Genomic DNA, 27,244 nt, shown 5'->3' with positions numbered 1-27,244 from the left:
AATAATTAGATAAACTGGAAAAAAAGAAAAAATATAGAACATTGACTTCAGTCTAAAGTTTCAGCTTCAATTTCAAATCTCCTTCTCTGTGATGGTCTTCTTCATATAATCTTTACTACTCACTGCCCGTGTTCCAGCTGCTACACTGAACGACTGCTTCAAGATGACTGCCATAGATGAGGCATGTGTTGGCTACCAGTGTTCCACTCTGCACAAAAGTCACCCAGCACCAATCTTGGTGCAAGTAGGTGCCGCAAAACTTAGTTTTTTGTCATTTATTTTGTTGTCCCCTAAATTTTGTAATTTTATTGATATGTACGAATTCTGATTAAGCGATCCTTATGAAACTTGTAGATCAATTTGTGGTCACGTTCTGCAAGTGAGGGTGGAGCGCAGCTTGGAGGAAGTAAAGACATCTTAGCTGGCAAGTAGGATAATTTCAGCCAAAACCTGGGGATGATATGAGGGTAAAACTAACACTCCATCCTGTTTGGCTGCCTGTATGGTTGGCATAGTGGAGACTTGACAGCCAGTGCTTAAGCATGGGTGACAGGGGCTCACACAGAATGGCAGAGTAGCAGGCTCTGGCCACCTTGGGTAGACCTGATGGACTTTGTGGGTCTTACAGAGTTGCACTGAACACATGCTAGATCATGCTGATTTAAAAGGTTGTCTAGAAGCGATGTTCATAAAATGTGTTTAGCAAAGCTGCCCCCACACCTTGAATCCTGTCAATTTCTTTATCATCATCTAAGCAGTGGCAACATACGTAAAATATTACGGTTCTTTGAAAGCTTGGTCAAACAAAGGTTCCTTCTCAACATTTTCTGAAAAATAATGGTGGAGCAGCTACAACTGGAAAGTTACACAAAGACAGTCCCTCCCGATATTCAGCGCTCTTATGTGGATGTTTTATTTTTACGTGGATGGTTTCAGTGGACCTTTGGAACTTTGACACTTTCAAATAAAGTCCATTTAGGAACATCGTCACTCCACAGAGTTTTTTTGGGTTTCTCTGGATTTTCTTCTTTGTGGATATTTCGGGGTCAATTTCTTTTGTTTTTTGCTAATAGCATATTGCTACCAGTAGTTATCCACCGATATTTAGTAGGAGAAAGCTGTCTATGTCCTGCTGAATATCCTGGGTCACAGATTGGCCAGGGCCTGGCTATGTTGCGCAACTGTAAATAGGTAAGAATCATTCAGGTCCCTCTGGACACTTATCAGGTTACTTTGGCCCTTTGGTTGCACCAGGTTGCTTTTGACCCTTGGGCATGCTCTGGCCACACTGGTTTAAAGGCTTACTGAGGGTTAGGCAGCATTCACCCCTTCAAGGGTCACCTAGGAGCCAGACCTGCTCCAACTGGGCTTCCGAGGTGGGAAGTCCCAAGGCCCTCCTAATTAGAGAACGTGAACCCCCAAAAGGCCAGTACCCCTTTCCCTCCCCCCTATGGATGGTTTCTCAGAATCCCTAGTTTTCTTCCTCTCTTCCTTCTCTCTTTTGGCTTCAGGCAACTCCTTTTCCCCTCAGAGATTTCTTATTTGAGACCACATATGCAAATGATCTCTTCCTCCCCGGTACCCGAGTCCCATGTGACGGCATGTCACAGCGACATAGCCAGTCACTGCCAGTATTCAGCGACTGGCGGCTAAAGCTAGTGGCTAGATAGATCCTCCTAAAAAGCTAGGCCTAAGATGGCCAGCTGCTAAATATATATTGGCTTGGCTGGCTAAGTCTCTGGTGCCAAACTTTGACCCCGATGTTCAATGCTGGTGGCGGGATATGACCCTAGCACTGACTATCCAGGATTGCTGCCAACTGTGGGAAGTAACCAGGCTGCCTCCTGCAGTCTTAATATCGGGCCCAAAAGATTTAGACCATGTACTATTCCAATACAATACAAATGTTATCCTTAAGCAATTTTAGGATGCAGTTAGCACATTCTAATGAAGTGTCTAAATCAGGGATCTCAAATTCCCTCCTTGAGGGCCGCAATCCAGTCGGGTTTTCAGGATTTCCCCAATGAATATGTATTGAAAGCAGTGCATGCACATAGATCTCATGCATATTCATTGGGGAAAATCCTGAAAACCCGACTGGATTGCAGCCCTCAAGGAGGGACTTTGAGACCCCTGGTCTAAATAAACACTAGCAAGTAATAAATTTAGAATTACCTAATAAGAGTTCCAAATTTATCAGATTCAGGACACAAGAACTGGAGGGCCCATAGATGCAAGAGGACTACATAAATTCCTGGTCTGTCCTTCCTCTGTGGGGGGGGGGGGGGAGGGGGCCTGTTGTCTCTATCTGCTATTTCTAGAGATCCACCTTAAGGAGGCGGGATACCCTAGAGTGATGTCATCAAGAGGGAGGGGTGAAAGGCTCTGAGCATGGCTGCTGGGTTTTCTTCCTCTAGTGTCTGCTGAAAAGACAGAATAAAACCAAATCTTTCTCTCCTCCCAGAACTGGAAATCCCTACAAGCCCCAGTCCCAGATCTGCAGAGGAGGGATTATATCAGAGTCAGGAATCAGCCAAATCTGCTCCTGTTATTCATCTTTCCAGGAAATCTCAAGCCTGATTCCCTCCCAGCAGCTGCAGAATTCAGAAGAAATGTCTGCCCTGGGTTCTGATCAGGTAAGAAATTCTTGTTTCTTCTTTTGTGCACAGGCTGTCAACACTAAAAGGAGAAGGTTAATCTGTGCATCTCTTCCAGCTTTCCTTGTTTCTCTGTTTTGGAGGGAGGAATGAAGACTTTAACCTAAAGAAGTGCATTGCCATATCCTGTCTGAAAGGGGGAGAGATTTGGTCCCAGGGATTTCTTTGAATACAAGGCCAGAGGGAGAGCTGCTTCTTTAATCATAAGTGTCCTGGCCCCTTTAATCGACGATAGGCTCAGTGTCGGGGCCTACCATTGTGCATTTATGTCGTCAGGAAGGTGTGATGTTCCCTGCTGCATTAACACAAGTAAAAGTACTGGGGCATGTCCAGATTGCAGAGAGGACGCTAAAATCCATGTCCTATAGGTTCAAGTCTTCTTGAACAACACCACCTCCCCTTCATCCCACCTACTGTGTGTCTTTAGCCAGATCTCTCTCTCTAAGGCAGAGGCCTAAAGATAGCCCACAGCACCCCCTCCTTTTCTCATATCCCCTGCATTTCTTTTTCTTTATTTTAATAACATTGCAGCATTGAGAAACATCACTTTACATTGCTTCCAAAACTGTCAGCATATTTGCTCTAACACAGCTGTACTCTAGTTCTTTGGTACAATGTTCACAGAAACAGAACATAAATTCAGCCGACAATCCCCCCACCCGCCATATAAGCCTTAAGGAGCGATGTGCAGGGTATCCTCACAGAAATGTGCTAGAGGTCTCAACCCCTGTGTATGTAATAGAGATGGGTGCACCACTGAATATATGGATTCCTGACCCTTAAAAAGTGCCATAGTCTGTTCGAACGCAGCGCTGTAAGTTTCAACATTCGACAAACATAAGGAGAAATTAGGTTCTTACCTGGTAATTTACTTTCTTTTAGCTTCTCCAGACCGGTATAGGAGCTTACAAGTGGGTATATATCTCTTCATGACAAACAAAACTGTGGAATAGTACATAATAGGTACCTTCCCCTATTCCTATCAGTCTGCTGAATAGCCAAGAAGAACTAAGAACTGGAAACAGAAATAAACAAGACTCTGAACAGGAGTAACAACTAACATACCCAAATGCTGTTGAAAAATGCAAAGGAGAGATCCCAGCATAAAGATGTCCCCACAGCTTGCCAGCTATTCCAGCTGAGCCACAGCTGCTGTTCTTCAATTCTTCCCGGCCCTAGAAAAATACTAGAACCCGCAGAAGAAAACTAAAACTGCATGCACAACAGCCACAAGAACAATACGACAATAGACAGGGTGGGGTCCTATACCGGTCTGAAGAAGCTAAAAGAAAGTAAATTAGCAGGTAAGAACCTAATTTCTCCTTCTTTAGCACTCTCCAGACCGCTATAGGAGCTTACAAGCAGGACATACCAAAGCAGTCCCCATCATGGAATGAGCCTGGAGAAATTCCGGAACAGGCTTGTTCTGAAGAAGATATGCGGATGCAATAGTCTCTTTGGTCCAACGCGCCATGGTAGCCCTAGAAGTGCCATCCCCCTAACGAGGACTTGCACTGTCCGACAGAACCCTGACTGACTTGCCTGCCAAGAAGGAGCGGAAAGCTAACAGCACCAGATGGCCTCCTCTGTGGACCAAGTGCCCTGAGCTGAGTGACCTAGATACTGAGCTCCCCAACCGAGGAGACTGGCATCCGTGAGAAGCATCATGCATTGTGAGTGAGCCAGACTTGTCCCTTGAACAAGAGAGGAGGTCTGGAGCAACCAGTGAAGACTGCAGCGAGCCAAGCCCCGAGAGGAACAGGGTGATCTAGACTGAGGCTCTGGGGCAACCACCTCCGAAGCAGAGCATACTGAAGAGGACACATGTGGACCCGAGCCCACCTCACAACGTCTAGTGAAGCCGCCATCGACCCCAAGACTTGGAGGAAATCCTGTGCCTGAGGACACCAGGATGCCATAAGCAAGCGAATCTAAGATTGCAATTTGCTTACCCGGGCCTCTGGAAGGAAGACCTTCCCCAAGAAGGTGTCAAATAGAACTCCAAGGTACTCTAGACGCTGAGATGGGGCCAACCGACTTTTGGAAAGGTTGACCACAGACCCCAGCGACTGCAGGAACATCAGCACCCGAGCTGTGACCCGGGTGCTCTCCTGAAACGACTTTGCCCAAATCAACCAGTCGTCAATAGGGATGCACCAGAATACCCTCTATCCGCAAAGCCGCCGCGACGAACACCAAAACCTTGAACATCTGGGGTACTGTGGCCAGACCAAAAGGAAGCGCATAGAACTGAATTAGAACAGGCAAGTAGGCCTCTTGTAGAGCGAGAGAAGTCAGATACTCCCCTGGCTGAACCGCCAGAATCACAGACCACAGAGTTTCCATGTGGAAGTATGGAACTTGGAGAGCTCTGTTGACCCCTTTCAAAGCTAAGATGGGCCGAAAGGTCCCCTCCTTCTTGGGCACCACAAAGTAAACTGAGTACTGTTAGTGCCACACTCCTGAGGGGGTACTGGAACAACTTCTTTTAGATCTAGCAAGTGTTGAAGGGTCTGGCAAAAGGCCTGCGTCTTCCATGCTGCCTGACACAGAGAAGCTAGAAAATGATCTATCAGAGAGCGGGCAAATTTAAGAGCATATCTGTCTCGCATCACCTCCAGGACCCAATGATTGGACTTGATCGTGGCCCATTTAGAAAAAAAAACCTCACATAGCCGGGCACCCACTGGAAACAAAGGGGGCACCGGCAAGGAGTCATTGGGCAGGACGGGCAGCGGGGGAACCGGCGGAGGGAGTCCCAGCCCCCAGATGGGCTCCCCGAAAGGACTGCATGCACTGATAAAAACGACCACGGGAAAATCCCAAAGCTGGAAAAGTAGCAGCCCCATGCCCAGGGCGGTAGCGCCAGAATTCCCGCTGATGCCCCCAGGCAGTGCCACACTAAGCTGCCGGGCAGGCATGGTCCTCAGGCAGACACTTTAGAGTCCATCAGTCTGAACCAACTTATCCAAATCCTCTCCAAATAAAAGGACCCCTGAAAGGGAAATTTTGTGAACATAGTTTAGGACGCAGCATCCGCCAACCAAGCGCAAAGCCACAAGGTACGACGCTTGGCCACTTCAAAAGCCAAAGACAAATCATAAAGGGCATCCGAGAGGAACATGGCAGCCATCTCAATCTTTGCCACCTCCTGATCCACCAAGGACCAGTCATCAGACTCACGATCCAGGACACGCTCGGCCCACAGAAAAACAGCGCGAGCCACCAGCCCCCCCCAAATAGCCACCTTAACCCCCAAGGCAGAGACATCAAAACTCAGAATGGTCTCCAAATAACGCTCCTCAGAGTCCCGTAAGGCAGAACCTCCCTCAACAGGCACGGTATGCCACTTAGAAATGCCGCTTAGCAACCGCATCCACCACTGGTGACTTCAAGGTAGCTCTATCCCCCTCCAGGATGGGATACAAATGAGCCATGGCGCGCGCCAACCGAAACGGCACCTCCGGCGTATTCCACTGTGCTAGGACGAGATCCCAATATCCTGAGGCATAGGACAAGAGCGGGAAGCAGTGCGGATCCCTCCTAAGAGGGTCCCCCACACGCGGGGTCTCCGGTGGTGCATCTTTGAAATGTAGCACTGAGGAGACCTGCTGAATCAGGTCTGGCAGCTCATCCCTCTGAAAAAAAGACGCACCACAGACGCTTCTTCGCAGGAAAAGCAGGAAACCCGATTCCCCACCACCAGCGGCCATCCCCTCAAGAGGATCCGGGAACTCCTCAAAAGGGTCTGGGTCCTCATTCAGGCTTACAAGCTCATCCGACCACAAATTCTCATCCCAAGACACACTTTGGCGCTTGGATAAGGGAGGAGGAAGAGGGACGCCAAAGACGCAGAGGGAGGCAAAACCTCAGGGGGTGCAGAGGGAACCCCCCGAACTCCCTGGGCGCATGCGGGACCCCCAGCCACCTGAAAATAGGCTCTGTACATAGAAAAAATTAAACCAGGGGAAAATCCCCGGGGGTCCCATGGGACTCCTTGCCATAGCAGGGGACCCAGCAGAAACCTGCCCCTGTGTATGCAATTCAGGGGGAAGGTCACCTGAGGTTGCAGACAAAATGGAGGGGGCCTGTCTGTAAAAATGGTGAAGTTCCTGCCAAAAATAACCTCTCCAGGGCCTGAACTGTCCCAGCCACTAAAGCAGGCAAGCTGGCATCAGCTGTGAAAGAAAACGGCTGAGAGGGAATCCCTCCGTGGGCGGTGGGGAAGACCGGGCTTCCCCACTGCTCCAAGCCGACTCGCAAGGCACTAGCGGCAGGGAGTCCTGGATGCCTGCATCTGCTGCCGACGGGGCTCCATGACCGCACCAGCCCGAACAGCTGTTTTCAGGCCGGCCGCGAGTGCCTTGCATCTGGACCAAATTGAGCACCACTTTTCTTGAGAAGTGCTAAAAAAAAAGTGCCGGTTAGTTAAAAAAATATAGTGATTTACAGCATATTTAAAGGGAAAGCAACCCTTCAGACCGGCACTACCTCAGGATTTTTTTTCAGACTCCACTGGCTCTCAAAGCAGAATGCCTTGCTTGAATTAGGGGGCAAGGCTTACTGCTGAGGCATCTCTAAAAAAAAGCTTTGGAGGTGGAGGAAAGGGGCTGAGGGACCCAGCACGAGACCCACTGGGTTTGACACCCCCAAGGCCGGACGGACCCCAAACAGGGCCCACCCAAGCTCAATCCGGCACAAAAACGGGGACCAGGATCCCTAAACAAATTCCAGCAGCCCTACCAAGGGAGATGGATACAGCTCCTCGCACCTGCTGAGACTGAAAGAAGGCTGATAGGACTAGGGGAAGGTACCTATTATATACTATTCCACAGTTTTGTTTCAGTCTCCACCTGCTGGTCATGATGAGATATATACCTGCTTGTAAGCTCCTATACCGGTCTGGAGAGTGCTAAAGAATCCACTTTAATTCACACCTGCTGTCTGTTTCCAGGCAGCTGCCAAAGACAGTCTGGCCGCCTTTGCCACAAGGGCGGCAAGTTTATGGTATTTAGCTGGAACTCCCTCTGGCAGAAGGTTCAGAAGGCTACATCCCAAATCTTTCTTAACTGGGACCCCACATATTTCAGTCAACCAAGCAATTATCATAGCCCAATATCTCCTGCTTTAGGGCATTGCCACCATAAGAACCTAAGAACATAAGCAGTGCCTCTGCTGGGTCAGACCTGAGGTCCATCATGCCCAGCAGTCCGCTCACGCGGCGGCCCAACAGGTCCAGGACCTATGCAGTAATCCTCTATTTATACCCTTCTACCCTCTTTTCCAGCAGGAAACTGTTCAATCCTCAGGGCAGTGTAAATTAATTAAATTCCTTGCTCTCCACATCCCCGCCAGCAAAACTCTGATATATCTTTTTTTTAAAAATATCTTTATTCGTTTTTACATTATGCAAACAAGTGTACAATAATTCAAGTCATACTATACATTCTTCACTTGAAACTCTACATTCATTTTATACCATAAACTATCTCCCCTCCCTCCCTTTCCATATATTACCCCTCATAATGATATATCTGCTTTGATGTGGTGAAGTCTCACTGGGTTTAAGTACCACTGGTATAATTGTTTAAAACCATTCTCTACCAAATTACTCGCTATGGATACACTAGGAAGCGAGTGGAAGAATCTCCTACCTGCTGTTTGTGCTGGCCTCGACTCTCCTTCTGATGTTACTTCCTTTTCGCGGGACCAGGATGTGATGTCAGGAGAGCTAAGGCCGGCGCGAGAAACAGTTAAGGGACGCTGCTCGCTTCCAGCTTAGATTTAAGGAAGTATGTGGGGGCTAGTGGCGGGGAAGAGTGCAGGGCGGCAATGCTGGGTTCCTGCCTCCCTCCCTCGCTATAGCTTACTGTTGCTGACAACACAGCGCATTCTCCTAGTGGATGTCTCGCGAACCCCCCACTTGTTGGGAAAACTATATTACACCAACATCATCATGAAACTGTGGCTGAGGGTGTCCTGTTTGCTGTTACAGGCATCAGTCGCATTTAAGGATGTCGCTGCTTATTTCTTGGAGGTGGAATGGAACCTTCTGGCAGAATGGCAGAAAGATCTGTACAAGGTGGTCATCCAGGAGATTCATGACATCCTCATATCACGAGGTAAATATGTCTACTCTGTCATTTACCATTATAGAATCAGTGGTATAAAAATCACAGATACCAGGTCTCATGGGCACAAGAAATTTAGAACCTGGCTTCTGATGCCATCCCATATCCCACAGGAGCTAGTGAAACAGCGCTTCGCAAAAGATGCGGCTTTGGTGCTGTAAGATAAAATATACACCTTAAACTAGAGGCTTCACATGAGACAGGCTAGAGTCTGCCTCCCTTTGGCACAGAAGATCAGAGGGAGGATCTGCCTCTCAGATTTCTTGCCAAGAACTACAAGTTCTGTATAAGGTCATGACATTTCAGTTGTACACTAGTCGCCTATACTGTGAAACATGTTACCCCCCCTTCAGATGAGAACCTGCAAAAACATTCATCTAGGAAGTTCATGACTAGAAATGATTGTACCAGAAAACTTCCTATATAATAAAAATCTAGAGCGCGCATGCGCTCTTGAAAAATCGTGATCCCTGGCGCCGTGTTTTCTGATCCGTGGCTGCGTTCCATTTTAGAACGCAGCCAGGGATCACTCTGGCCACTCCCCTCCTCACTCACCAATCCGAAGCAAGCTCCTCACCAACCGGAAGCAAGCACCTCACCTCCCGCCCTCGCTCACCGCTGCTGCTGCCGCTGCTCCTTCTCTTCTGGGAAGCCTGCGATCGTGGCCGGCTTTGGCGGGCCTCGCGGGCCGCTTTCCGGCCTCGGTGGTACGCTCCCTCTGACGCACGGGATCGCGTCGGGAGGGAGCGTGCTTCCGGGTAGGGGAGCGGCCTGTGAGGTTCGCTGGGGCCGGCCACCACGATCGCGGCCTGGAGCAGGCCAGAAGACGCCGGGATGCAGGGAGGGTAAGCAGGGGAATCAATACAGGGGGCCAGAGGGAGAGGGAAAGGGGGCTGCTTTGGGGGGAGGGGTGTGCTGAGGGGAGACAGAAGGGGCCATGGAGAGACAGGGAGAGGGAAAGGGGGCTGCTTTGGGGGAGGGGTGTGGTAGGGGGGAGACAGAAGGGGCCATGGAGAGATAGGGAGAGGGAAAAGGGGGCTGCTTTGGGGGGGGAGGTGTGCTGGGGACAGACAGGTTTGCTTTGGGTGGAACACAGAAGGGACCATGGAGAGATAGGGGGAGGGAAAGGGGGCTACTTTGTGGGAGGGGTGTGCTGGGGACAGACAGTTTTGCACTGGGGGGAAGACAGAAGGGGCCATGGAGAGACAGTTAGCGAGAAGAAAAGGAGGCTGCTTTTGAGGGTAGGGGTGTGCTTAGGGCAAACAGCTTTGCTCTGGGGGGGAAGACAGAAGAGGGTCATGGAGAGACAGTTAGGGAGAGGGAAAGGGGGCTGCTTTGGGGGGAGGGGTGTGCTGGAGGCAGACAGCTTTGCTCGGGGGGGGGGGGGGGAGACAGAAGGACACAGACAGCAGCCAAGGAGAGAGAGATAAAGAAACACAGACAGACAGACACACATATATTCTAGCACCCGTTAATGTAACGGGCTTAACGACTAGTTTAATATAAATCAAGTGGCAGGTCACAGCTCCCTTCCTCTCTCCAAACACTCAAAGATGTATTGATTTATTTACTGCCTTTTCATGAAGAGAGTCACCTTCCCGGTCTCTCCGATCGACAGCCGAAAAACTTCTAATGGTCCCCTCGTTAAAAATCATAGGCACTAGAAGACATGATATGTTCTCAGTAATGGCCCCCCAATTGTGGAACGCTCTTCCCCAATATATTAGAGAAGAAAATGACCTTAGCCAATTCAAAAAACTTCTAAAAAGCTACCTCTTTAAAGACGCGTTCAGTCTTTAATTTTTTTTTTTTCTTGTAGATGAAGATATTATGGTTCAGTTTTATTTACCCATCCTACTGTTTTTTCCCCTGTTTTTTGTCTATTTTTCTTATCTATGAAGTTGTAACTTTACCCTTCTATCCTTCACGTTTCGTGTATGTCTCAAAACTAAGTCTAATGTTATTTTGTTTATTTTTATAAATTTGTTTTATGAAGTTGTAAATCGCTTAGTAACTGGAATAAGCGATTCATCAAATACAAATAAAAACTTGAAACTAAAGCAGTTCATAGTATGTGAACGGTAATCAGGCACCCTTAGATATTTTCTCTATCTGTCCTTACAGGCTCACATTCTAACTGTGGTGCCTGATGCAACGGTGAGTTGGGTGACTTGCTCACAGTCGCAGGGAGCAGGCTGGGGTTGAATTTGCAACTGTGGAGTAGAGAATGACACGGTGACAAAATTCATCACCGTTCCCATCCCCGCAGATAACCGCGGGAAACCATCTTCATCTCATTCTTTAAGGAGAGAGGGAAGAATCAGAGTGTGAATGGCCACAACCACTGACCCGCAAGCTTTGCTTTGAAGAATGCTGGTGTAGAAGGACTGAGGTTGAAACAGACACTACAGAATGACAGTCTCTGGTATCCAGAGCAGATATTGTGATGTCATAATGCCTCATTCCACCAGTGCCTAAGAACCAATCACATCTGTGATGTCACAATGGCTTCATTATCATTGGCTCACATAAGAATCAGAGTATGAATGGCCACAACCACTGACCCGCAAGCTTTGCTTTGAAGAATGCTGGTGTAGAAGGACCGAGGTTGAAACAGACACTATAGAATGACAGTCTCTGGTATCCAGAGCAGATATTGTGATGTCATAATGCCTCATTCCACCAGTGCCTAAGAGCCAATCACATCAGTGATGTCACAATGGCTTCATTATCCTTGGCTCCCATAAGAATCAGAGTATGAATGGCCACAACCACTGACCCGCAAGCTGTGCTTTGAAGAATGCTGGTGTAGAAGGACCGAGGTTGAAACAGACACTAGAAAATGACATGGGATTATTTCCCGCGGTTATCCGCGGGAACGGGATTGGTGATGAATTTTGTCACCGTGTCATTCTCTACTGTGGAGGCAGCGGCTTTAATCATTAGGCCACACTTTTCACCCATCTCTCTGCACAAATTCATTCACTGCTCTTCAGAACAGAAAAGAGGTCGAACTTCCCCAGGGATTCTATAAATACAACTTCTTTAGCACTCTCCAGACCAGTAGAGGTTAACTTTACGAATGGGTATATATCTAATCATGACCAGCAGGTGGAGACTGAAAACAAAACTTTGGGACAGTATATCCTAGCCCCTCCTCTCTATTTCCCTCAGTCTTCTTTCAGTCTCCAGCAGGTGTTGAGTGATCTGTACCCATCTCCCTTGGTAGGGCTGTTGGAATTTGTTTAGAGGTTTATTGTCCCTGTTTTTAGCCGGACGGAGCTTGGACGGACTCTGTTTGGGGGTTCGTCCGACCTCGGGGGTGTCAAACCCGGCGGGTCACGAGCGGGGTCCCTCCCCCCACTTCCTCCACCTCCCCATATTTTTTTAGAGGAGCCTCAGCAGTAAGCCTTGCCCCCTAAATCAAGCAAGGCATATTGCTTCGAGAGCCTGTGGAGTCTGTTCTGTAAAAAAAAAAAAAAAAAAAAATCCTGAGGTAGTGCTGGTCTGGAGGGTTGTATCCCTTTAAGAAAACTGTATTTTACTGTATTTTTTCAACTAACCGGCACTTTTTTACAGCTAGGTCGCGTATGGAGCAATGAGCACTTCTAAAGGGAAAAAGTGCTCATTGTGCTCCAGACGCGAGGCACTCGCGGCCGGCCTGTGCAAGCGGTGTTCAGGCCGGTGCGGTGGAGGAGCTCCGTCGGCAGCGGCTGCAGGCGCCCAGAGCTCCCCGCCGATGGTGCCTCGCGAGTCGGCAGGGAACGGTGGAGAAGCCCGGTCTTCTCCGTCCGCCCACGGAGGGATTCCCCGAGCCGCCGACGGTCGGGTTTTAGAGGATTCCCTCTCAGCTGATATTTTGACAGCTGATGCCGGCTTGCCTGTTTTAGCGGCTGAGACTATTCAGGTCTCTCAGCCGCTGCAGGCTGTGGAGGGAGCTTTTTTGGCGGGAAAGACGCCATCTTCTCTGTCTGGCCCCTCCATTTTGTCTTCCACCTCAGGTGACCTTCCCCCTGTTTTGTCTAAGCAGGGGCAGGTTTCTGCTGGGTCCCCTGCTGTGGCAGGGAGTCCCTTGGGACCCTCGGGGGGTTTTTCCCCTGATTTTTTCTTTTCTTTATGCAAAGCCTATTTTCAGGCGGCTGGGGGTCCCGGTTGCGCCCAGGGGGTCTCGGGGGGTGGGGTTTCCTCCGCGCTCCCTGCGGCTGTGCCTCTCTCGTCTGACGTGACGTCCCCTCCGCCGCCTCTCTTGTCCAAGCGTCCGCGGGTGTCGTGGGACGAGGATTTGTGGTCGGAGGAACGTGTCGGTCTGGAGGAGGACCTGGACCCTTCTGAGGAATTCCAGGACCCTCTGGAGGGGACGGAAGCTGGCGGCGGGTTGTCGGGTTTCCCGTTCTCCAGTGACGAGGCGTCCGTGGTGCGCCTTTTTCAGAGAGATGAGCTGCCTGACCTTATTCAACAGGTTTCTTCGGCTTTGCGTTTTGAGGACGCGCCGCCGGAGACTCCGCGTGTGGGGGACCCTCTGTTACGAGGGATCCGTTCCGTTTCCCGCTCTTTTCCTATGCATCAGGATATTCGGGATATTATTCTTGAGCAGTGGAAAACGCCGGAGACGCCGTTTCGGCTGGCGCGCAGCATGGCTCGCCTGTATCCCATTCCTGAAGGGGATCGGGCTACGTTAGCTTCGCCAGTCGTGGATGCGGTGGTCTCGGCTATTTCCAAGCGGCATACCGTGCCTGTTGAGGGCGGTTCTGCCTTGCGGGACTCTGAGGAGCGCAAATTGGAGACCATCCTTAAGCAAAATTTTCAAGTCTCTGCCTTTGGGGTCCAGGCGGCTATTTGTGGGGGACTGGTCGCTCGCGCCGTGTTTCGGTGGGCGGAGCGGGTCTTGGATCGAGAGTCTGACGACTGGTCTCTGGTGGATCAGGAGGTAGCGAAGATTGAGATGGCTGCCTCATTCCTCTCGGATGCTCTGTATGACTTGGTGCGGATCTCGGCTAAGTCCATGGCTTTTGGCGTGGCCGCAAGGCGTGTGTTGTGGCTGCGCGCTTGGGCGGCGGATGCTGCGTCCAAAGCAAAGCTTACTAAATTTCCCTTTCGGGGGTCGTTTTTATTTGGAGAGGACTTGGATAAGTTGATTCAGACTCTGTCGGACTCGAAAGTTCCCCGTTTGCCGGAGGACCGTGCCCGCCCGGCGTCTCGGGGTGGTGCGGCCCGGGGGCGTTTGCGGGAATTTCGCAAGTATCGCCCTGGGCGTGGGGCTGCTTCTTTCCAGTCTCCGGGGTTTTCCCGGGGTCGGTTCTTCCAGCGCATGCAGCCCTTTCGGGGGGCCCGTCGGGGGGCAGGGAACCCCTCCGCCGGTTCCCCCGCTTCCCGTCCTGCACAATGACGCCTTGCCGGCGCCCCCCTTGGTTCCGGTGGGGGCCCGGCTGCGCGACTTTTTTCCCAAATGGGCCGAGATCACGTCCGATCAGTGGGTCCTGGAGGTGGTGCGGGACGGTTATGCCCTGGAGTTCGCCCGCTCTCTGCCGGATTTTTTCCTCGCTTCTCCGTGTCAGACTCCGGGGAAGACGCAGGCTTTTCGCCAGACCCTTCAGCGCTTGCTAGATCTCAGGGCAGTGGTTCCAGTGCCCCCCTCGGAGTGGGGCACGGGCAGGTACTCCATTTACTTTGTGGTGCCCAAGAAGGAGGGGACTTTTCGGCCCATCCTCGATTTGAAAGGGGTCAACAGGGCTCTCAAGGTTCCCTCTTTCCGTATGGAAACGCTGCGGTCGGTCATTCTGGCGGTTCAGCCGGGGGAGTTTCTCACTTCTCTCGATCTGACGGAGGCCTACTTGCATGTTCCTATTCGGACCTCTCATCAGCGTTTCCTGCGCTTTGCGATCTTGGGTCGGCACTATCAGTTCTGTGCGCTTCCCTTTGGGCTGGCCACGGCTCCCCGGACGTTCACCAAGGTGATGGTGGTCGTCGCGGCAGCCTTGCGGTCGGAGGGCATTCTGGTACACCCCTACCTGGACGACTGGTTAATTCGGGCCAAGTCGTTGCAGGAAAGCTCCCGGGTTACGGCTCGGGTGGTGGAGTTTCTCCGGTCGCTGGGCTGGGTGGTCAACCTTTCCAAGAGTCGGTTGGTTCCGGCTCAGCGTCTGGAGTACCTCGGGGTGCTGTTCGACACCTCCTTGGGGAGGGTCTTCCTCCCAGAGGCCCGGGTGAGCAAATTGCAGTCTCAGATTCGCCTGCTTTTGGCGTCCCGGTGTCCTCGGGCGCGAGATTTCCTCCAGGTCCTGGGGTCGATGGCGGCGTCCCTGGACGTGGTGAGGTGGGCGCGGGCCCACATGCGTCCTCTCCAGTATGCTCTGCTCCGGAGGTGGTCTCCCCAAAGGCACGGGATGGATGTTCCGGTTCCCCTGCGAGGCTTGGCGCGCTGCAGTCTGCGTTGGTGGCTCCGGACCCCTCACCTTGTTCAGGGGGTGGGTCTGGATCTTCCGCAGTGGACGGTGCTCCTTACGGATGCGAGTCTCCTGGGTTGGGGGGCCCAGTGTCTGGGTCACTCTGCTCAGGGAACCTGGTCCACGGAGGAGGCCTCCTGGTCGATCAACGTGTTGGAGACCAGGGCGGTCCGGCTGGCGCTGTTGGCTTTCCACTCCCTTTTGTTGGGCAAGTCGGTCAGAGTCCTGTCGGACAATGCCACGGCGGTGGCTTATGTCAATCGTCAGGGGGGCACCAAGAGCACTCTGGTGGCGCAGGAGGCGGCTCGGCTCATGGTTTGGGCGGAGTCGCATCTTCTGGACCTCTCGGCCTCTCACATTGCCGGGGTAGAAAACGTTCAGGTGGACTTCCTCAGTCGTCACTTCTTGGATCCGGGAGAGTGGTGTCTCGGCGCCGAGGCGTTTCAGTTGCTAGTGCGTGCTTGGGGGCAGCCCCTGATGGATCTGATGGCTACAAGTGGCAACGCCAAAGTACCCCGCTTCTTCAGTCGTCGCAGGGACGGGCTGGCCGAGGGTCTGGATGCTCTGGTCCAACCGTGGCCAACGGAGGGGCTGTTGTATGTGTTCCCTCCTTGGCCATTAGTGGGCAGAGTACTGCTTCGCATTGTTCGCCATCCGGGGCTGGTGGTCTTGGTGGCTCCGGATTGGCCTCGTCCGTGGTATGCGGATCTGGTGAGGCATCTGGTGGCGGATCCTCTTCCTCTGCCTCTCGAGTGCGATCTTCTGACGCAGGGTCCCATTCCCATGTTCGACCCGTCTCCCTTTTGTCTTACGGCTTGGCTCTTGAAAGGGGCCGCCTGAGTAAGAAGGGATATTCCGACAAGGTGATCTCTACACTTTTGGGGTCCCGGAGGCTCTCTACCTCTCGGGCTTATGTACGGGTTTGGCGTCTTTTTGAGGAATGGTGCCGAGCGCGGGGAGTGGTCTCTTTTCGCGCTTCTCTGCCTCACATTCTAGAGTTTTTGCAGGATGGCCTGGATAGGGGCCTGGCCTGGTCTTCTCTCCGGGTTCATCTGGCGGCCCTGTCGGCTTTTCGGGGGCTGGTGACAGGTCAGCGTTTGTCAGCCATTCCTGATGTGATTCGCTTTCTTAGGGCGGCCAAGTTGATCAGGCCTCCCATTAGGCCCTCGATTCCCTCTTGGGATCTCAATCTGGTTCTCTCTGTTCTAGTGCGCCCTCCTTTCGAGCCGTTGGATGGCTGTTCGTTGAAGGACCTTACGCTGAAGTCGGTCTTTTTGGTGGCCATTACTTCCGCTAGACGGGTGTCTGAGCTACAGGCTTTCTCTTGTAGGGCTCCCTTCCTGGAGTTTTCGAAGGAGCGGGTTGTTTTGCGGCCTGTTCCTTCCTTTCTGCCGAAGGTAGTTTCTCCTTTTCATGTCAATCAATCGGTGGTCCTCCCGGTCTTGGGTAGTCGGGAGGGTTCTTCTGAGCAACGACAGCTGCGCAAGTTGGATGTCGGTCGGGTCCTCCATGCTTATGTGCAGCGGACCCGGGATTTTCGGAGCTCCGATCATCTCTTTGTGCTCCTGGCGGGTCCTCGTCGGGGGGCTGGCGCTTCTAAGGCTACTATTGCGCGCTGGATCAAGGAGACAATTGCTTCCGCTTATCTTTTGAGTCAGAAGCCGGTTCCGGAGTTTCTCAAGGCTCATTCCACTAGGGGTCAGGCGGCTTCTTGGGCTGAGTCGTCGCTCGTGCCTCCGGTGGATATTTGTAAGGCTGCGGTCTGGTCCTCCTTGCATTCATTTGTTCGGCATTATCGGGTAGATGTTCAGGCGCGTCGGGACGCGGTGTTCGGTGAGCGTGTTCTGGTATCGGCCCTTCGGGGGTCCCGCCCGTGAGAGGGACTGCTTTGGTACGTCCCATTCGTAAAGTTAACCTCTACTGGTCTGGAGAGTGCTAAAGAAGGAGAAATTAGGTTCTTACCTGCTAATTTACTTTCTTTTAGCTTCTCCAGACCAGTAGAGGTCCCCACCCTGTCTGTTGTTGTTGTTGTTGGGGCTGTTGCGCGGGCAGTTTTTTGGTTTTTGCTGCGGGTTCTAGTATTTTTCTAGGGCCGGGGAGAATTGAAGAACAGCGGCTGTGGCTCGGCTGGCTTAGCTGGCGAGCTGTGGGGACCTTCTTCCTTCGGGAATTTCTCCTCTGCATTTTCCAACAGCATTTTTGGGTATGTTATTTGTTACTCCTTTCGGAGTATTGTTTTTTCTCTCTGTTGTTTTCCAGTTCTTGGTTCTGCTTGGCTATTCGGCAGACTGAGGGAAATAGAGAGGAGGGGCTAGGATATACTGTCCCAAAGTTTTGTTTTCAGTCTCCACCTGCTGGTCATGATTAGATATATACCCATTCGTAAAGTTAACCTCTACTGGTCTGGAGAAGCTAAAAGAAAGTAAATTAGCAGGTAAGAACCTAATTTCTCCTTAAATATAATTTTCCTACTTCTTATTAGGTTATTCCATTGTTAATCCTGATGTTATATTCAAGATTAAAAAGGAAGATGAGAAATATTTCACTCAACACTTGGAGCAGGAGGGAAAAGAAACTCTGAATGACCCAACTAAGAGTAAGCAAATGTTTTTGATATAAGGGGCTTTGCATTTTCTGATCCCAGGAAACAAGACATACCCATCAAATGACTAAATATTAAATTAGGAAACAGATTTGATCTGATCTTTGGTGAATCCTTTTAGGTGTGCTTTTCAGGCAATTAGGCCTGATGGGCCGCCGGGGGAGCGGACCACTGGGCAAGATGGACCTCTGGTCTGCCTCAGCGGAGGCCACTTCTTATGTTCTTTTTTTCATAACAGGCCTTCCGATTGTAACATCTGTATTCTCGCTGAATATTAAACAAGAGGAAGATCTCCCCCTCGTGGATCATTTTGAATCGGAGATATCTGAAGACATTCACCCTTCTGAAACAAGTAAGTATAAAAAGCCTCCTCTCCATCTAAGGTCAGCGGGAGCCATTCAGGAATTCAGCACTGGTGGGATAAGAGGGATCTTCCTCTCTCCTCCTCCTCCCACTGGCTCTTTCCCTACTTAGGACAGAGGAGGCACCGGAGGGAGGTGGGTATCCCGAGCTCTGTTCTCCAGGTTTTTTCTCCTCTAGGAATTGTCGGAAAGGAGGAGGCTTGAAACGTCTCTATATGTTTAAATGATTTTTATTATTCCAGCAGTAAGAAGCAAATACAAACAGTAGTACCATTCAGGAAATAACATTTTCAACAATATAATCAGTTCCCCTCCCCCCCCTCCCCTCCCCTCCCCAAGAATCCATGGCCGGTCCAACAGCTGAGAGTGGGAATAAAATCTTAAAAATTCAAAAGTCTACTGCGAGCACGCGGTGTGAGGTCCTGCCAGAAGTGCTCCCACACCTGACAAAATTTGCGACCCGGGCCAAGAGTCAAGTCTCCCACCACCGGGGAGGGCGTGGGGGGGAAACCCCCCCACTTTACTTAATACAGATCGCACCGCATTGTGGGGGGTTTGGGGGGTTGTAACCCCCCACATTTTACTGAAAACTTCACTTTTTCCCTGTTTTTAGGGAAAAAGTTAAGTTTATAGTAAAATGTGGGGGGTTACAACCCCCCAAACCCCCCACAACGCCGGCGCGATTTGTATTAAGTAAACTGGGGGTGCTCCCCAACAAAAACCCCCGTCGGAGCCCCTAAAAACAGTACTTTTCTTTGGGGTGCGCCTCCGTCTTGCACTCAGTTGTCGGCGCGCGCCTTTGTCTTCCGCGTTGTTGTCTATGAACCCATGGATGTGACTGAACAGATCCAGATAAAAATCTCTCTTTTTAGACAGACACTTCCTTTCCATTTGAAAATTGCTGTAGGACGTCCTACTTTTGGGCCTTCCCTATTCCGCCCACAACATGCCCCCTTGCTATTTGAATGAGCCACAGTGTGAAACGTTCTCATTCCGACTTTCCAGAATAGGGATTTAGCTGTTCTTTTAGGCATTTTGAAGTGAAAATGGGCACTGCAGGATTATAGAGGCCCTTTGACTAAAGCTTGGCTGTTAAATGCTGCAGGCTTTATTTTATGTCTAGTGACCATGCGGTACCCCCGTTAGTGTGGGCAAAGCTTTAGTAAAAAGGTCCCGTTGGGATGTAGCAAATTTCCAACTGTTGGTGTGTGGCAGAATCTGATTTCTGATTACAGCTATTAGATAAAGAGCAAAAAAAAATAAAAAAGACAGAAATTTTACCTTAGGTTTATGCAGAAATAAAAACAACCTTATTCTTCTTTTTTAAAAAAAATCTTTATTCATTTCAAAACTTAAAATCAAGTATAATATTAACATACATCAATTAAACTTTCAAATATACTTGAAATCTTACAAATGTTTCTCATAATAAAAAATAATATCCCCCCTAATCCAATTATGTACATAAATATTATTTATCAATAATCGAAACAGAATTTCCTTCCCCTACTCCCCACCCCCCTACTGTTTTAAAATTTTTATTCAGGGAAAATAATTTCTAATCATTACAATATTCTATTAATGGCCTCCACACATCCTTAAATTGATTATAATTTCCTTTTTGGACAGCTAATATCCTTTCCATTTTATAAATATGACAAACAGAGTTCCACCAGAAACAATAATTTAATCTATGACACAGTATTATTTGGTAAGGAAATGAGGGCAAAGAAACAAATCTCACCTAATAATAATGTTATTATTAATTTTAACAGGAGTTGCCATTTAACAAATCTCTTATAATTGGAAAAATTGGAATAGATTAAATTATTGTTTCTGGTGGAACTCTGTTTGTCATATTTATTTTAAAAAAAACCTTATTCTTCTATACCGCCACAATCGAATGACTTCTAGGTGGTTCACAGCGAAGAAGGCTGGACAATCAGCGAATTACAGAATGCAGGAAGTGAGGGTACAACTTATTACATAAGAAATAGATAAAAGGAAAATATGAATCTTAAGTATGTGGTATAGATCTCATGTATGCAACCCAAGGAATGAAGCTGGACAATCTGCGAATTTTAGGACAGAGCTAGACAATAAGGCGAATTGCAGGATGAAGCGAATTACAGAATAAAGCGAATTACAGAATAAAACTGGACAGTCAGCGAATTACAGAATGCAAGTATTGAGGGTATAACTTATTAACAAGAAATAGTTAAAAGGAAAATATGAATCTTAAGTATGTACCGTATTTTCACGCATATAACGCGCGCATTATACACGATTTTACAAACCGTGCATAACCGTGCGCATTATACGTGTGAGCGCGTTTTACAACTTTTTTTTTTCAATCCGATCGGCATCCCCCTGCGAACCGGTATCCTCCCCCCCGCTTGCATCACCCCCCTCCCCCGCGATCCTACATCACCCCAGCACCGCAAAACATCTCTTACCGATTGAGCACTGGCACCAGCACCAATGCACAGGACGTGCCAGTGCCAGTGCCTGAAGATCCTCCCTTGTTGGTTTGGGCTGGGCTGGGTGGTGCGGTGCGAGAGAGATCCTCCTTCTTCCTGCGCAGGGCTGGACTAGGCTTTGAGCATTTGCGCATGCTCAAAGCCTAGTCCAGCCCGGCGCAGGAAGAAGGAGGATCTCTCTCGCACCGCACCGCACCGCCCAGCCCAACACAACGAGGGAGGATCTTCGGGCACTGGCACTGGCACGTCCTGTGCATTGGTGCTGGTGCCAGTGTCCAATCGGGTAAGAGATGTTTTGCGGTGCTGGGGGGGATGTAGGATCGCGGGGGAGGGGGTGACGCCGATCGGATTGAAAAAAAAAAGTTGTAAAACGCGGGTAAGCGAGCGGGGGGGAGGATGCCGGTTCGGAGTAGGCGGGAGGAGGTTTTAGCATGCGCGGTATACACGTGTGTGCGCTATATTACATTTTTTTAACATAAATTTGTGTTCCCCGCGCGCTATACCCGTGTGCGCGTTTTACACGGGTGCGCGGTATATGGGTGAAAATACGGTAATTTAGGTCTCATGTATGCAACCCAGGGAATAATGCTGGACAATCAGCGGATTGCAAAATGCAGAAAGTGAGGGAACAACATATTACACAGGAATTGACAAAGGGAAAAAAATCACTTTGTAAGTAGGTAGTGAGGCTTCTGATTAGGAGCAATATCCACCACAGAACTGTTTGTAGCTCTCAAGGAAAGGATTTGCTCACCTCAGTATTAAAATGATCATGATAATGCTAAAATATTTCTGATGATGATCAGAACAGCAGCACCCCTCTCTTTTTAGCTCTGTTATGGTGACAGTGCCTATGAAACAGCATAATTGTGAGCACTTATAGAGGCTCTTTGGTAACTTGTTTTTCCTATAACAGGCTCCTACTGTGTCAAGCCTGATGTTTTAATCAGATTTTACCAAGAGGGATTTGGGACTGAACCTCCGGGATCTGAGGAAAGAAGAAATCTGACTACCACAGGCACATGTGACGAACTGCATGAAGCAGGTGATGTAACTTAGATTAACGCGAGTAACGAGCTGATGCAAACTTTTCTTTCATGAAAAAATGACTCCTCTGGACCAGGCACAGTGAGAATGAGGTGTTATTTATAAACTGCTTATATTAATCAGGAACTCTGTCTTGGCAGGCTATGGTACCTGGGGTGATGGAGGGTTAGGTGACTTTCCCAGGGTCACAAGGAGCCACACTGGGATCAAACCTGCAACCTCAGGGTGCTGAGACAGTAGCTGAAACCACTAGGCCACTTCTCCACTCTTTAGTGATCATGGCCCCTGCTTCTAACCTTTGCTTTGTGGATCATGTAGTTCTTCTTTTCTCCTTAAATTATTTTTATGCCTGTCATTTCTTCTCTTTCTCTTATTCTCACCCAGCTGTTCTCCATGGCTCATTTTTGTCTCTTCCCTTCTCTTTTTCAACACCTACCCCCTGATATTCTGCCACAGAAGTTAGCACTTTATTAAATGTTTATCGCCACTGACTAAATTATGCACTGATTCGATGCCAGGCCGGTCCGGACACCTGCACTGAATATCGGTGTATAAATCTGGGCCTGACTAATGTTTTTTGGGGATGCATAGGAGTTAATGCGGCTTTGACTGAATATCATTCTGGCTGCATAACCTTTTTTTTATAAATAAAAAAATAAGAGCCCAAGGGTCCCGATCCCTCTCTTATATCCCCCCGATCATGGCCCCTCTTGCCCTCCACCCTTCCCCAGCCCATGGAAAAATCCATGTCCTTCCCTCCCTTTACCCCCCCCAAGGGCCTCCTGCTCTCCCCAGCTGTCCAAGTGACCTGCCCCCCTCCCAGGCCTACCTCCATCAGTGGTGGTCCAGCAGCTTCAATGGGGGCAAGAGCACAACCCCATCGCTCTTTACCCTTGTGGCGGCTTTGCAAAATGGCTGCAACGACCTCTGAATATCAACCCCCTCCTGTTTCTCATTCTATATCAGTTTGAATTCATCTTTTTTTATATCTTTCACTATTTTTTTACTTCTCTGTGTCGCTCCAAGATGCTGAATCTTCCTCCTACCCAGCAGGCTGTGAGTTTTATTCTCTGTGAGCCACAAAGTGCTGCTCAATGGAGAGAAGCAGGCAGGATAGTTTTGCTGGAGGAAAGGAGGAAAAACAACCTCCACTGGGATCAACAGGAAGAATGAGGAAAGATGGCCAAATTGACAGCAGTGAGGCAGAATGGCTCAACATATTAGCAGAATGGACGGATGCAGAAAGGAATCGAAGAAGGGGAAAGCAAAGTGACCCCTCCTCCTCTGTGGAAGCAAGGGATCGAAGCAGCAGGAGGAGGAAAAGGAAGGGTGATCACTAATATCCAAATTAGGAGAAAAGAAGGTCAAGTAAACAGTTGGAGGGGAAAAGAAGACAGGGAGACCCACACTGTTAGCACCAGGTTGGAAAGAGGTGAGATTCTCTCACAGGGCATATTATGCAGCAGTTTTCATTACCATAATACTTTACATTAGTGATTTTTATTCTGCCATTACCTTGCAGTTCAAGGCGGATTACAGAAGAGGATTTCTGGACATGTCCAGAGGTGTTACAGAGTAGAGTGGACTGCTTCAGAGGATTGAAATGTTTCATACACTGTTAGTTAGTCTTCATGGATTTCTTGAATAGCAGGGTTTCTATTTCTTTTCTGAAAGTTTTGTAGTCTGGGGTCGCGATTAGTAGATTGGAGAGTTGGTGGTCTAGTTTTGCTGCCTGTGTGACTAGAAGGCCATCTCCATGTTGTATTTTCAGAATTACAGGATTCCTATATTTTCAGAGCTCCTAAAATTCTCATCCGTTTTAGACAAGAGTTGCTTTTCTTGGAGCTTTTAAGCTTTCCTTTAAAACCTGAAGTTATTTTTCTACTCTACTTACAGGCAACCAGAGTTACACTGCTGAGCCCACAGTAGAGATCCTGAAAATGGAAGCGGATCCTGTCAGTGTCCAGTTGAAAAGAGAAGAGGAGGAAACTTATACCATGAACAGTGAGCCAAGAATTCCTTTAGAATAAAATCCTCACTATGTGCTATGTGGAGAATGACTACATTTCCACTGGAGGCTGCCCAAAAATGATTTTGGCTTCAGTTTCTGCTTTGGCGCCAAAACCAACCCAAAATATATGTTTGGCCTTATATCAAACTGAAACTTTGCTGCACAACCCCCACTCCCTTCCTCCTCCCTTTGACCAGAAAGATGCACTTGGAAGGGGGCCTAAGGCCCTGATTGGTCCAGGCGTCCAAGGCCCCTCCTATGGGAGTGGCTTTAGGTGCTTAGGCCAATCAGAGTCTTAGGTCTCTCCCAGTGCATCCCAGGGGGATATCAGGGGTTCAGGGAGTGTCTGGGGTTCAAGGTGAGTGTTGGGGATTTGCAGGGAGCGAGCATCCTTCCTGCTGCTCTTTAATTTAAAGGTGGGGGGTCCGGGTGGCCGTTGCAGGAGAGAGTGGACTTCCTTCATATCATTTGGGGTTTGTTTGTTTTTAAATTTGGGGGTGTGGGGCATCATTGATGGGAAGTCTCAGACCAACTTTTAAATAACACAACTACTCTTCCTGCCCTGAACAGCTGAATGGTGGGAGGCTGCTTCAGGGTTCCCCCTGCCAGCTTTGCACATGTGTCAGTTGCTTTCTACAATGACTGATCAGATGGGATTATGGCAGAACTCCAGGAAACTCATTTGCATGCAAAATTGTCTGAACATCAGTCGCTGTTTTTAAATCGGACAATTAATCGGCCCCACAGGATTTTAACGATGATTTTTGTGCATCCGGCTCTCAATTCTGCTCCATCCAAGTGGTATGTCTCAGATTTGGTGATATTTTTTCACAGTATTATGGCGTATAGCCATTAGATTAGACGTTCGCTGAATATAGTCCAGCTTGTTTCGAATCCATTGCAGTCCAGGTTGTGGAAAGTCTACTTAAACTGTCGGGGGTCTTCTACATTGGGCAAGGTGGATGTGCTAGGGGACATGCTTCCTCAAGTATGCTCTCTATAACAGAAGTTCCTGAGCAGGAGCCAGAGGATCAGTCTGATAATTCATTGTAACAGAAGTTACCTTAGAGGTCCAAGGGCGGTACCATTGGCTCTCATAAATAAGAAAATAATATGGACCCCCTTCTATTAAGCTGCGGTAGAGCATTTTTGCATGAGTCGGTGATGTAAATGCTCCAGCACTCATAGGAATTGAATGAGCATCAGAGCAGTTACCTTGCCGGCCTCTGTTAAAATGCTCTACTGCGGGTTGATAAAAGGGGCTCATGGAGATTTAGCAAAGCAGATGTCTTTAAAGATTCCTTTGGGAATATTTGCCAATATCAATGGCTGTATCATTTATTTAAATACTCTCATTTTTATCCAACAGATGATGGATTTGGGAACAACAGTAAGAGAATGAGAGAGTGTGTTGGGCAGCAGATGAAGAAATGGAAACCAAAAAACCCTTCCAGAGACAGCGCAGATCCTTTATCTCATTGTGTGGGAGGTGTGAATACAGTTACACCACCCTCCATGAAAGAAAAACTTCAGAATGTAGCCAGACCCAATGCAGGTGCTGAACAAGAGAGAAATTCCAACTATTTCTCAAATCTTGCACAAAATCAGAGACTCAATGGAGAGAAACCGTTTCAGAGCACTGCATATGAGGAAAGATTCTTTGAGAATTCAGAACTTATAAAAGAAAAGGAAATTCACAAGCACAAGTCCTTCCAATGTACTGAATGTGAAAAATGTTTTACATATAAATCACAGTTTGTAATTCATCAGAACGTTCACAAAAGGCAAAAACTACCAAAATGTTCTGGACATGACAAAGGCTTCAGTCAGACATTTCAACTGGACAGACATGAAGGAATAAACATTAGAAAGAAACAAGTGCATGAAATGAACCTTCAGGGAGCAAAGCTATTTAAATGTCCACTATGTGATAAAAGCTTCACTCAAAAACATAACCTTCGAATCCATGAAGGAATCCATATAGGAGGAAAACCGTATCCGTGTTCTCAATGTGATAAAAGCTTCAATCACACAAGTAGTCTCAGAATACATGAAAGAATCCACACCGGAGAAAAGCCTTATGAATGTTCTCATTGTGATAAAAGCTTCAGTACTAGAGGTAGTCGCAGAACTCATGAAAGAATTCACACTGGAGAAAAACCATATAAATGTTCTCAATGTGATAAAAGTTTTAGTCACATAAGTACACTCAAAAATCATAAAAGAATCCACACTGGAGAAAAACCATATAAATGTTTTCAATGTGATAAAAGCTTCAATCAAAAAAGTCACCTTAGACGTCATAGAAGAATTCACACTGGAGAAAAACCGTATAAATGTTCTGAATGTGATAAAAGCTTCAATGACACAACTAGCTGCAGAAGGCATGAAAGATTCCACACTGGGAAAAAAAACATATAGATGTTCTCAACGTGATAAAAATTCATTGATATAAGTAGCCTCAAAATACATAATCCACCCTGGAGGAAAACCATATAGAGGTACTGAATGTGATAAAAGTTTCAACACATAAAAACTGTCAGAACTCGTGAAAGAATTCACACTTGAGAAAAACCATATGCGTGTTCTGAATGTGATAAAAGCTTCAATAATAAAAGCCTCAAAATTCATGGAAGAATTCACACTGGACAAAACCCATATACTTGTTCTGAATGTAATAAAAGCTTCAATCAAAAAAAGTCACCTTAGACGTCATAGAAGAATTCACATTGGAGAAAAACAATATAAATATTCTGAATGTGATACAACCGTCAATCATACCAGTTACCTCAGAATTCACATGGGGGAAAAACCAATAATTCAATAATAAATGTAGCCTCGGAAAACATTAAAAAAATCTACACTGTAGAAAAACTATATATGTGTTCTGAACATGGAGCAGTAAAAGGCTTTGTTCCAGCAGGGAACTACACCCACAGATCCTCAATATCCAACCATCCCTCCACCCATTGTGGGTCCAGCGGCTCCAGACCCTCCCCTTTCATGTCTGGCAGCTCCAGGCCCTCCCCCAACCCCTTGCTTGTGGGTTCAGCAGCTCCAGCCCACCCCCCCTCGCTCATGGGTCCGGCGGCTCCAGCTTACCCCCCCCTCCTCCCCCGTTGCTTACAGCTCCAGTGGCTCCAGCCGGCTTGCCTCTCTCCCTGCTGCTGGTACACACCTTGCAGAGTGGGCCGATCTCTACACAGGCCTGCCTGATGGTGCTCACGCCCTTCCCTCTGCCGGGCTCCTCTTCATGGTGCAACTTCCTTTTTTTTCCTGTAACATGAGTGTTAAAATCCATTATCTGTACAGCCACTTAGATTGCTTTCCCGAGAACCTTGATGACTTAAGCGAAGAGCAAGGTGAAAGATTTTGCCAAGACATCAAAACAATGGATGCCAGATACCAAGGACAATGGGATGCACACATGATGGCAGACTATTGTTGGAATCTTATGTGGGATTGTCCTGGCAGATCCCACTCTCGGAAGTCTTACAAAAGGAGCTACTTG

General features: G+C 48.5%; 1 protein-coding gene across 1 annotated transcript; it reads left to right on the top strand.

Annotated features, from left to right (window-relative positions):
- Nucleotides 1-2,364: 2,364 nt before the first annotated feature.
- On the top strand, nt 2,365-27,244 carry LOC117367654 (zinc finger protein 845-like). Its single transcript, XM_033960434.1, has 7 exons — nt 2,365-2,636; nt 8,653-8,779; nt 17,714-17,827; nt 18,072-18,185; nt 21,592-21,720; nt 23,619-23,726; nt 25,103-27,244. The coding sequence occupies exons 1-7, from the start codon at nt 2,613-2,615 to the stop codon at nt 26,152-26,154; spliced, it is 1,668 nt and encodes a 555-aa protein (XP_033816325.1). The 5' UTR covers nt 2,365-2,612; the 3' UTR covers nt 26,155-27,244.

Source organism: Geotrypetes seraphini, chromosome 10 (genome assembly GCF_902459505.1).
Source record: "Geotrypetes seraphini chromosome 10, aGeoSer1.1, whole genome shotgun sequence".
Taxonomy (NCBI): Eukaryota; Metazoa; Chordata; class Amphibia; order Gymnophiona; family Dermophiidae; genus Geotrypetes; species Geotrypetes seraphini.
This window is presented reverse-complemented; position numbering and strand designations above follow the sequence as displayed.

Bases quoted from the DNA above. Each gene is read 5' to 3' on its own strand.
- LOC117367654 (XM_033960434.1), top strand. From the start codon at position 2,613: ATGTCTGCCCTGGGTTCTGATCAG. The intron at 21,721-23,618 runs GTGATGTAACTT...CTCTACTTACAG, and splicing joins TGACGAACTGCATGAAGCAG to GCAACCAGAGTTACACTGCT. The intron at 23,727-25,102 runs GTGAGCCAAGAA...TTTATCCAACAG, and splicing joins GGAAACTTATACCATGAACA to ATGATGGATTTGGGAACAAC.